The sequence below is a fragment of the Lepidochelys kempii genome, chromosome 11 (genome assembly GCF_965140265.1).
Source record: "Lepidochelys kempii isolate rLepKem1 chromosome 11, rLepKem1.hap2, whole genome shotgun sequence".
Lineage (NCBI taxonomy): Eukaryota > Metazoa > Chordata > Testudines > Cheloniidae > Lepidochelys > Lepidochelys kempii.
Genome location: NC_133266.1, coordinates 60,794,631 through 60,806,731, shown reverse-complemented (window position 1 = coordinate 60,806,731; position 12,101 = coordinate 60,794,631). Strand labels below are relative to the sequence as shown.

General features: G+C 43.1%; 1 protein-coding gene across 7 annotated transcripts in view; it reads left to right on the top strand.

Moving 5' to 3' along the window:
- The window catches only part of RAPH1 (Ras association (RalGDS/AF-6) and pleckstrin homology domains 1), a 158,990-nt gene extending 147,127 nt beyond the window's left edge, over window positions 1-11,863 (top strand). For all 7 annotated transcript variants that reach the window (XM_073306498.1, XM_073306496.1, XM_073306495.1 and 4 more), the window contains one exon: window positions 1,522-11,863. In XM_073306498.1, the coding sequence (XP_073162599.1) occupies window positions 1,522-3,477 (1,956 nt within the window). In that variant the 3' untranslated portion in view covers window positions 3,478-11,863. The remainder of the gene's footprint in view (window positions 1-1,521) is intronic.
- The last annotated feature ends 238 nt before the right edge of the window (window positions 11,864-12,101 follow it).

Genomic DNA, 12,101 nt, shown 5'->3' with positions numbered 1-12,101 from the left:
TTAATCTTTCTTTTGAACTTGCTGAATTGCTCCAGGGTTTTGTCCAATTCCTTGCCTTACTAGCTTACTTTGACAAATAGAGGCACACGCTGTGTTCATTATAAGTTATTCTATTTCAGTCTGATCTATTTCATTATAAGTTAATATTTCAGTTTGCTCTCAGTCAAATGAAGAGTAGATATAGTACTATCCATGTATTGGCCCTTATAACAAATTGATATGCAAACCTTTTCATATAAGTTAGCTAGTCATATATAGTGGCACTGACAAAATGTGTCCTAATAAAATGTTTAGTAACTGTGGATGTCCATTCTAGTAGGCTGGTTTTGGCATCAGTTACAAAGAAGGCTTTCTATTACAATCATCATGAAACTCACCGCTTGGCTCAAAGGGGGACCATGTTATAAGGAGGATGTGGTGTTGACAAACCTTAGGAGTAAATATAATTATATTCTTTAATCTTTAACAAAAATTTAGATTTACAATTTAAAAAGCTTTAACCCTAATGCTACTGAATAAACCCAAATGAATTGGCTGGATTGTAGAATGCAGTATTCCCTCCTCTCTCAACCCATTTCTTTTCATCCCAGCTCTCTCTCTCTCTCTGTGTTATGTTCAGTTGCATGTCTAGCTGTTCTTTACCAATACAATTTTTGTGTATCAATTTCTTTATTATTTTATACAGAATGTTTGAGGATTTTTCCATAAAATTCCCCTTTTCTCTCTGCATTGTTGAACTTCAGTGCATGTTGGATGAAAATGTCTCCATGATGTACCAGCGTGTGGAGTTTGTTCCTGCAGTGTACTGCACTCTTCTCAGAATATTTTTAGGCTTCCATGTATCAAAACATTAGCAGCATAATGCCATCACCACAGCTAACATAAAACGATAGCATTCCCTGGTGTAGTTAAAGACAGGTGCTCTTGAAAGCCTCGTGTGAGCCTGGTCCAAATTCAGTCTTACAGACCTGAATGGACATCTGCAGTGTCTCTTACTCTGCATGGCTTCCTCTCTAAGGGCTCAGTTCTGCAAGGGGAATCTCCCTGGGTACGTCCCTTACACCCATCTGGAATCCCATGAACGTTACTGGGACTCTGCATGGGCACAGAGATCTGCCCCCAGGAATCTCCGCGGGGGCATGGCCTCACTTCTGTATGCGCTAAACACCCAACCACAACGGCAAGAGTGTTGCACCTGCCGCCCCTTGCACTGCTGTCTGATCAGAAAATTTCAGCTACAGTCCATCTCCTCCGATTGTTCAGGCATATAGTTGAGTAACCCTAGCACTCCGTCCCTGTGAGACTCCATCTCCACCCCATCCCCTCCATGAGCACACTCCAGTTCCTCCATCTTGTCCGTGTTCAGAATTTCCTTCTGCTGCATCATTGTGCTTATGTTTCCTGCATGCTGTAGTCTGCATCTTTCTTTTTCAGTGACAAACATTTAGAACTTGCCTTTGTACCCTCTCTTAATCTCTCTCTTTTTTTTTTTTTTTTTTTTTTAAACTCGCCGTCTTTTAGGCCAAAATGGAGTCTGTGAGCCGACCCTTCACTTCACTTGCACCTGCCATGTCCCCACAAATTAAAGTGGCTACCCCATACACAGCTTCTCAGCCATCGCCTCCCCTTCCACCACCCCCACCGCCACCGCCCCCACCCCCACCACCCCCTCCCCCACCGCCTCCGCCGCCTCTTCCCAGCCAGTCTACGCCTTCAACCGGCTCAGCGGCCCCCCTGTTTGTCAAGTACAGCACGATCACGAGGCTGCAGAATGCCTCCCAGCATGCTGGGCCTCTCTTTAAACCTCCCCCCATCACCCAGCAAATGCCGCCACCACCCCCAACACTGGGAAAGATGCCCATGTTGGTGGCTCCCCCTCCTCCCCCGCCCCCTCCTCCACCTACCCCTGGATCAGCTATGGCACAGCTGAAACCAAACCCCTGCAGCCCGTCGGTGCCACCATTCACGCCCCCAACCCCCCCTCTCAAAATCCATCAGGTTCCACAGAACGTTACTCCCACTGCTGCATCATCACCACCCCCTCTCCCTCCCCCCGTGCCTGCAGTGCCTCCCCCCCCAGCCCCTCCTAAACCCCTCCTGCCTGTCCCCACGCAGGTGAGCGCAAAGGCGGCATCGCCCATGGTGACCCACATCCCGCCACCGGGGCCCGTTCCCCCTCCTCCTGCAATAAAAAAACAGCCAAATTTCACAGCTTCCCAAGTTCCTCCACCAACACCTGTTCCTCCGGGGCCTACTCCCCCACCCACCTTACCAAAACAGCAGAGTTTCTCTGTTAAACCTCCCCCGTCCCCGCAGTCTCCTGTGCTGTCTGTGGTGAAGCAGATCGCCAGTCAGTTTCCCCCTCCCCCGACCCCTCCAGCCACAGAGCCTCAGCCTTTGAAGCCTGTCCCAGTCAGTGGGGCACCACAGTCTCCCCCAGCAGTGAAAGCAAAGCCCAAGTGGCAGCCCACCTCTGCTCCGTCTCCTGATTTTCCTCCTCCTCCACCTGAGAGCTGCCTAGTGTTTCCTCCGCCACCTTCCCCAGCTCCCTCTGCAGTTTCTCCTGCCCCGGACAAGGCGGGATCTCCAGTCAAAAAGGCCAGCAAGACCTCAAGTCCTGGAGGGAAGAAACCACCTCCAACCCCTCAACGAAACTCCAGCATCAAATCCAGCAGCTCTGCTGAGTACCATGAATCTAAGAGACCTTCGGTGGACAGCCTTGTCAGCAAATTTGCACATCCACCAGAGCCTTCGGGATCTCCTTCCAAGGAGTCTCCACCTCCTCCTGTAGCTCCTCCAAAGCCAGGAAAGCTAAATCTTTCTGGCGTGAACCTGCCTATAGTTCTTCAGCAAGGAGGTATTTCAGCAACGGCACCTGCAGTAGGAGTGCCTGGGAGGGATCCCATGGTAGAATTTCCTTCTCCTCCATCCGATTCGGACTTTCCGCCACCTCCACCAGAAATAGATCTGCCTTTACCACCAGTAGAGATCCCAGCTCTGTTTTCAGGTAGCACCTCTCCAAAAGTTGCTGTTGTTAATCCCCAGCCTCAGCCCTGGTCCAAATCATCAGTGAAAAAAGCCCCTCCACCCACACGTCCCAAGCGGAATGACAGCACCCGGCTTACACAGGCCGAAATCATGGAATCACAGGGGCCAGTCAGTCCACAAGTGCCCACCTCGCCCAAGTCCAGCCTTAGTGTTCAGCCTGGCTTCCTGGCAGACCTAAACAGGACTCTGCAGCGTAAGTCCATCACTCGGCATGGCTCCCTCTCTTCTTCCCGTGTATCCAGAATAGAGCCGACTGCCACGATGGATGACATGGCATTGCCTCCACCCCCACCGGAACTGCTTGCGGACCAGCAAAAGACTGGCAGCTATGGAGGCAGTCATATATCAGGCTATGCAACGTTGCGGAGGGGGCCACCACCTGCTCCTCCCAAAAGGGATCAGAACACCAAGCTTTCTAGGGACTGGTAATCATTAGGTGAACTATATTTTGCGTGACTTTCAGTCAATTCTACAATCAGCAGATCTGTACTTTGTGTAGAGAGAGAACATGTGACTTGTGCGATAACATGATCAAGACGTGGTCTGCCACTGTCACTAAGGGTAACTGTATGCATTCCCTTTCAGACCTAGTCCAAAAAGTTTGAGGGTTTGGGTTTGATTATTTCAAGGGGGTGGAAGGGCATTGTCCTCTCCCTTGCAATGTCTTTTATCCTTCATATGGATTGGACCAAAAACCTTTCTTACTTTTTTCTGCATTTAAGAAAAAAATAATTTTTTGTAGTGTCTGTCCATGTGAGAGATGTTTGTGCATGTATTATAAATGTAGTTATATAATAGATTGTGATATATTACGTTGCAGTTATAGAAGATAACCAGAATGTTTTTGTAGATCTGTATTTATTGTTTCAGTCCACTGACGTATATATTACTAGGAATTGGACTCTAACCAGTCAAACCTTTACATGAAGATGAAGATGTAGGGGGCACTTTAAATCAGAAAAGCATCTTTTGGCAGTTTGTGACGGGTAAATGGTACAGCACTGAAGCATTCTGTCAGTATCTGTACCTTGTCAATTGAGTGAAAATACAGACACAACATTACCAAAACATTCTGGTCCTAATACTACTGAAAATAAATACATTTTGAGCAACAACAAAAAAACTTTATATATAAAAAAATATGGGCTGGAGTGAAATATATTTATACTATAAAGATCCTCCCCTCCAAATAGTTGAAAACCACTCTCAGCTCCAAGTTCTTTGTCCGTACAGTAAGTGGGATACATTTATATTATTCCAATCCAATACGCATTCTAACGTGGTAAGAAGCCTGGTAGCTTATTTGTACTGATAAGGAGAAATGATATGTTAACTCATTGTGAGAGCTGTCTGGAGCTCCTACACTCATTGCTGGGCCACAGTTCCTTACTTTGACACATTGGGAGGCTCTGCTGCCCAGCACCAAAGGCTTAATGATGTGTCATGTGATACATCATCAATACATGTGTACATCTTATTGAAAATACAGGTATGTTTCTGTATTCAGTAGTACTCTCTGCCCCATGCACACACCATATATAGATGCTCACCTTATCTGTGCCTGAAGAGATGAATTATCTTTACAAAAAATGGCTGAGAACCCTTTAAGGAAGTATTGTTTGTAATGCACCAGCTGTGAGCTAGAAGCTTTCATTTGGGGAGGGAGGGATGGGAGTGGTAATTTCAGCCCACAAATAGCTGGTAACCCGTTTTCTTTGACCTTTTGAGACGGCAACGAATGCATAAGCCTATTAATTAACAAATTGCACTTCTGGCAGTCATGGAAGATGACTGAAAAAAATATATAATTTGGGAGCTGATAAAATCTGTTAGGAATCCAGTTAGAGCATCAGGGGCCTTATTAGGTGGAAATAGAATACTTTATTTGATTTGTTATTTATTTGCTGCTGATTACAACCATAAGGTCAAAATAACAGAATCCTTTTTCTTGTAATCTGCTAGTTTTTGACTGTGCAGTCTTACCCGGGCATCGTGATATGGTGGTATAGTTAGTATGAGCGACCTCGCGTCTCGTGCACATGCAGCACAGTGTACGTTGTCAAATAATGCCAATATCAGCACTGTACGTTAACGTGCTCGTTTGTGAATTTCCCTGATCACTAAAGGGACACGATCAAGATTGGGGTGGTCAGATTTTTACCTTTTTTTCCCCTTCAAAAATAAATGCTCTCATTTTTTTCGAAACCAAGAAAGCAGCCCAGAAATCACAAGCAACGCTGCAATAGATCACGTGTGTCGATACAGTAGAAACTAATATTTGGTGAGAGAGAATATTTGCCATTTGGGCTCGTCGATGTGAGAAGCATCGTTGCAGCATTCCCCCCTTTTGCAAGTGTCATAATCACGTGAGGAAATGAGTGTTTGACTCGGAAAGAAGTGGTCACAAAACATCTGTACTTGTACGGTGTTATATAAGTGCATTGTGAAAAGAGAAAATGTGTGCTGCTGACCTGTTTCGTATGATTCTGAACCCACTTCAGCACCTCCAGCGGCTCCTGGAAATCGTTGTAATATTTTAGAGTAGTTTATTTGAGCAATAAGACTATACCATTGTGTGCATTTTTAAAGCACTGCTGTGGAAAGGCACTTTTTTGTATCTTTCAAACTGTTCACAAAAGTTTTATTTCTATTTTTGTGCTTATAAAGTGTCCTTAAAAGCATTGGCATTGTTGATTTTAAGCATGCTCAGTTAGCGGATTAGTGTCTTAGTAACAAGATCGTTGAACTATGCGACAATTAATGGGTGCTGTAATTTTCTACGTTGTTCCTTCTGCTGCTTGTACTGTATGCTGGCCCTCGATCTCTCACCTTCCAGTGGAGTTAAAGGTGCACAGGTAGGAATTCTAGCCTCATAGTTTTTATGGATAAGTTTACCTACTGATCACTGCCAGTGTGTACCCATGTTCTCTGGGAGCTAAATCAGTTAATTCTTTTATCTTCATCCTCCCCTCCCCCTTAATAACTCCACTGGCGTGTGTCAGCCTGATCATTCTTCCTTTTGTTCATTTGATGTAGGTGCCTCTGGGATCTGCACTTGTTCGTAATCATGGCAGAGGAATGTCTTGAATGCAATTTCTTTAAAGGCAGATGAGAATTGTTCTTTTCCTATGATCAAGTTCATTTGTCTAATATTTGTTTCCCATGGGACCATGAATCTGTGCTCACTAATGCAGGCCACTGAACAGTTTGCTGGAAGTCAGAAAACAGAACTCCATATTTGCAGCAAAAAGAGTGAGTGTCATCCAGGGAACAGGAATTAATCTTTTTGTTATTTGTTAGCTTTGGGCAATCCGACAACCTTTTGTGTCTTTGAAGAAATGTTAATGCAACGAATTTCCACAGTTCCCATGTATTTTATTTCTGTACCTGCATGAGTTATATAAACCAAAAGATGCAGTTCTCTTTTAAAATAGTGTCCCTGGGGGGTGGGGTTTTTGAAGCTTCTCCTTGAGTTCTGGGTTTCCCACCCCTTGTTTTTCAGCATTTGTGTTCTTGGCAAAACTCAACTTCAAGATGCTGTAGTCTTTGCTAGTGTTTATCCCCAGTCCAATGTTGGTACAAGCTAAGTAGTAAAAAGTGGCTGCAATGCTCTCATCGCAGCATACTGAAACTAGACCACAGGGTGGCAAAAATTAAAAAACCTGGTTGCCATTGCAAACCTTGAGAATCCTGATGGTAACTTGCTTTTCCAGCTTATTTGCTGTTCTGTTCTAGTGTTCAAATATATAAGCCTTGTTTGCAAGTAATTTTCTCCCTGCATGTTGATTTGGAAATTGCCCCGTTTCTTCCCTCTCTTTTAACCCCTTTGCTTCCCCCCTCTCTCATAGCGAGAAGTTAGTTTCTGCAAAGAATATTGACCATAATTCCTTTTGGATTGAGTCAGCATAGCACCTTGGAGCTGAAAAGCCATACTTTAGACAAATGGAACAGATGGTTTGATCCCACATTAACAACAAAATACAGGTGTCGTTTAAATTACTTTTAAACAAATATTTACCACTTGCTAGGACCTCCACTCAGAATGTTTTTTCTCTTGCAAGAGCAGCTGATCCCAGAGCTGCATTCCGTAACCTGTTGTGATGTTCTCTATACCTATTTTCCCATCTGGAAAATGGGGATAACTCCTATCTGCCTCACCAGGATGTTGTGGAAACTAATTAGTGTTTGAATATGTAAAACAGTATTTTCAGAAGTCTTAAAGGAGAAACATAAGCCCTACCATAGAGCCTAGTATGGAAGCACAAGAGAAAACGACATCCTGTAAGAAAATGTGAATGTTCTAGTCAGCCTGTGTATGTTGTTAATGATTTAGAATCTGAAGCTCTTTTTATTTAAAAAAATTTTGATCAGAAAACACTGATGGGTCTGCAAGGTGCTTTTGGAGTTGCAGCTGCCTGAGAGACTGGAATTGTTGTGAGAATAAAAGGTGGGGTGTGTTTTTCAGATAATTTTGCTAAACCTAAGCCAGCCAAGACAGGACAGAGGTGTTTTCAATACAGCAAAGCCAGACAGTGATGCTTTAGGTTAGCTGACTGATGCGCCTACTGTATGTCAGTACTGAGAAACACAAAATAGGCAGGAAGAAATCACGGCGTGAAGGAGGTGGAGTGACATGAACATATAACACAGTGACAGCCCGCTAGATTTCTCTTATGTTTGGGACAAGGTGGAACTCTAGGGCTAAATGGCAAGTCTGAGGCATCAGAATAAGTACAGTGAGAATTGATGAGGTCAGAAAGTAAGTGGGGGAAAGAGAAGAGAGGACTAGTGAATAGCTCTGTAAAACAAGAAATAAGAGGAATTGGAGCCAAGTTTGATTATCCCTTCTAATGTTGTCAGAGCAAGTAGCAACCACTAGTTACTAAGTGCCACAGCCTAGGAGAAGGGGGCAGAATTCATTCAATCCAAACATCTTCAGTCAGAAGAAAGTAAAAAGCCAAGCGTGTATTGAAACAGAGCCAGTGGAGGACCAAAAACCAGGGAGCTACTTCAGGGTAAATTACGATGACTCCAAAACACAGACTTGGCCCATCCCATTGCTCACCTGGGAGAAAGTTATCCTGGTGCTGCTTCTCCTTGGTAGCACCAAGGGCCACCCAGCTAAATTTCTGTCTCTGTTTTAATTGCAACAGGAGCCATAGTTAGTCCTGTGGTATATTTTGCTAGGACTCAGTTACTTTAGAAAGATCGACCAGGCTTAATTTCATAGTCTGTCAATTAACTGCAAAAAGTACTTTTAACATATTGTTGGTCACCTCTGAATAAAGATTGTAACAGTTACTGAAATGCAGGTGTTTTAAAATAGCTTAGTGTGGAATTGCACACTTTCCAGGATGAGTTTACATGTAGATTGGAGGAATAGCTGATGTGTTTTGCTGATGTCCTCTAGCGAGTAGGAGAACATTGCCCTTCACCATGAAATTGGAGAGCACTGATCATCCAAACACAAGTGCTGTCTCCTTGGTAATGCTTTGCTTGTAAAACACTGTTGTTTTGCCACAGAGGAACATTTGAGCTCTGTCAACTGACTGCGCTGAATATGTGCAGGTCTGCAAAGGTAGAGAGCACCTCCATAATGTGCCCAGAGAGAATGATCACTATTTGTAGTGCAGCGCAGAAGAAAACCCGCTAAAAGTAGACTGTCACCTAGGTTTCAGAACAGAGAAAAAGGAATGTAAACAATTCTCGGCCCAGTGTAGTTTTGAAATTGCTTTAGTGTCTAGTGCTTGAATGTTCTCGCGTTGCACAATAAGAAGCTATTTTCATCTTTTTACCTCAGTGCCCATAGGTGAAATTAAATCCAAGAACAGTCAGCCTCAGTCTGGATTGAAACTATTTTCTTCCATGAGAAGAGAAGTGAAAGTGCAGGTTCAGCACTAGAAGGAAAAATGATTTTCCCCACTTGTTACAGAAAACTGCAAAGAGCCCTATTCCATTAGCGAGTGACAAGGGGAAATTGTTTTTCATGCAGCTGAAGCTGACGCTGTCCTGTTAGATTGTTTTTTATGCAGCCCTAACATACAGGAATCTAAATGATTATTGCGTGATACAACCACTCCACCCAGAGTAACTCCACCGAAATCAATGCCGTTGCTCTGGATTTGCAGTGGGATGACTCGGAACAGAATGTTTTATATTTGTAGGCTCTTGTTCAAACAGGCATTAGTTCAGGGAAGTCTTAGGGCCTGTGATATACAGGAGGTCAGACTAGCTGATCACAGTGGTATGTTCCATGGTAGTTGAGTACGCACATCAGCTTGCAGGACTGGTTTTATAGAGCTGAAGTGTGTTGGTCCTTGATGGAGCAAAACTCCCATTTGAGCTGGAGTTCTGCGTGAAATTGACCATGATATGTTCTAGTTGATCTTTTAGTTCTCCTGAAAATTAAATCCAAGAACACTTGTTTATAAATTTACATTGGGGTTGTTGCAACTCCCTCTGTAAATCTTCTTTGCAACTTCACAAATGTTCAGCATGCAGGTTTTTCTTTTCCATAAAACTGAATTTGCTGAAATCTCAACTATTCAGAGTTTTGATACTATAAACACTAATTCAACAGCCAGCCATAACCTGAGATAAAGACCCAAATAATCTGTCTGTTTTTTTCTTCTTTGAAGGGTACATGTTAGTAATTTAAGCAATGTTCCTCTACTGTTACTAATACTCTAGCATATGAACATTGAAGTGATTTTAAATATTTTACGTCGCTTTTTATTTTATGTTGCGGGGGAGGGTGCGATTTCCCTCAGCCTGGACAGTGAAAATAGTCTCTCATACTTCTCTTTATTCATTTTCAGTTCCTGATGTTCTCAAATTAGGAGGATGCTGTAGAGCAGATGGGTGGCAAACACTTTGGGGGAAATGTTTCCTTTGAAATGTTTCAGCCCTGAAGGTTCCTGTCTGTAAAGCTTTTATTTATAACATGTACATTTTTGTTGTAAAGTGACTTGCCATTTCCCTTTCAAGTCTTTTCATTTGGGGGGCAAATAAACAGCAAAGCATTCCAATAACAAGTTACATGGTACCAAGTGCTGAGAGCAAAGGGTTCTGCTGATTATGTTCCATCTCATGAATTACAAACTTCGTTAAGCTTTGAAGAGAGAAATAAGTACTGTAAATACATTTATTCCTTGTATATTTAAATAAAAAACACCGCAGAGAATGGAACCAGTAATGGTCCGTCTGGATTCACACAGGGCCTAATTCTGGGGTTGGGGGTGGAGGGAATAGGTGCTAAACACCCACAGCATCCACCAGGCCTGTGTATGGCGCTTGAGAGGAGATGCAGCAGAGACTGGGCGGAAAGACTGTCAATTACCCAAACCCAAATTCCCCCCTTGGTTTGGGGTGCAGTACTGTAATATCTAGTGAATGACTTGTAAATAGTGTTCCTGAGATAAGGAACTACTAGTATAAAATATAAAACCCCTTTTTGGGACTACAATTTCAGCTCCATCGCAGGTGGATGCAACAGTGCTTCTGCCAGGTATTTGAAGTCCTGAGTATACTTTCAGAAGGCAGGAGAATTGACCTTTTCCTCTACTGTGAGAGTCTCTTACCCACCACTGCCCTAGCTACACTTCTTTGCGATTACACCGCTGTCTACCAAAGATGTCGCCATTACCTGCTTTCTTCGTTCTTGAGAGTGAGCATGTAGGAGTTGGGGTGCAGCTAAATTAAAGAAATCAACAGGTGCCAATGTACAGCATGAAGAGATAAGGCAGGTGTTTTGCAAGAGGTGGCAGGCTTGTGCCCCTGTGGAGTAGATGCTGTTGCACATTTGTAGTGTAATAATTATCTAGAACAGTGGTTTTCAACCTTTTTTCATTTGCGGACCAAAGGTGCGAACCCCTTTGGAAATTCAACCTCTGGTCCACACACCCCTACCATAGAAGTCAGACTGGAAACTGACCGAAAAGCATTCAATCCGTGTTGCAGGTGCAAGGCACAGCATTTGACACAGCGGGAGAAAGGGCGCTAAACTGTGGGCTTCTGTGGGCTGACCTGCAGGGGGAGCTATTCACGTACTTTTGATAGATCAGAACAGAATGCGTTCTCTGGGATCTGAAACTTTATTTTCATAGTCACATTTCACAGACCCCTTACAGTCTGTGGACCACAAGTTAAAAACCACTGATCTAGACACATTAAGTCCCCATCTCACCATTCAGGAAAAATAATGTAATGTAGTAAAACACTCTAAGCAATTTGCTTCCTCAGTCTTCTGCTGCAGTGGTGAGTAGTTCGTATGCTGCAGTGGGATAGAGTTTGTATTTAAACAGAAAACAAAATGGGGTTGGTTTTCCTGTCTGCTTCGTCATAAGTTGTAACTAACTCTGTCTGTTGAACTGCCATGGAACAAGCATTAACTGGAACATCACCACTTGTTTCACGGCTTTCACTAACTGTTAGCAGCCACTGATGGTGTCCTTTATAATAGTGGAGATGCACATGTAAGAAAATATTACAATGATTTGTCTGTGCAGCAAGCTTGTGCTGAATGTGCTGTAAATACATTAATATGTTTACTGCTTTAAAACAAATTGCACATTTTATCTTTGAATGGGACTGCTCCCCCACCCCCCTTTCAAAACAAAAAACAAGGCTCTTTGAAACTCTGACAATTTCAGGTTGGGGGGAGCTTTGCCATGTTATAAATATATATAAATATATGTATAAATATACTTTTTTAAGCATGGGAGAGGACAAAAGAAATACTGCATTATAAAGTACCCACTATAGCTCATTATACAATAGAATATGCACAATTCAATAAAGATGTAGTTAAATTTAATGCTTTCTGTTTTATTTTCCCTGTCTTGCCATTTTATGTTTTTATGAGATTATAATGTGCCTTGCTGGAGTGAAGGTAGACATACCAACCAGGCTTTCATGGGACTAGCAGGTTCTGGTAGTATAAACTAAATCCTCTGGTTTGGTCTGAAATGAAATAAGGCCTCAAACTGGCTCATTCTTGTCTGCGTCCTAGAAATGTTATGTACCCTTATCATTCCTTACTAGAAATACATTGG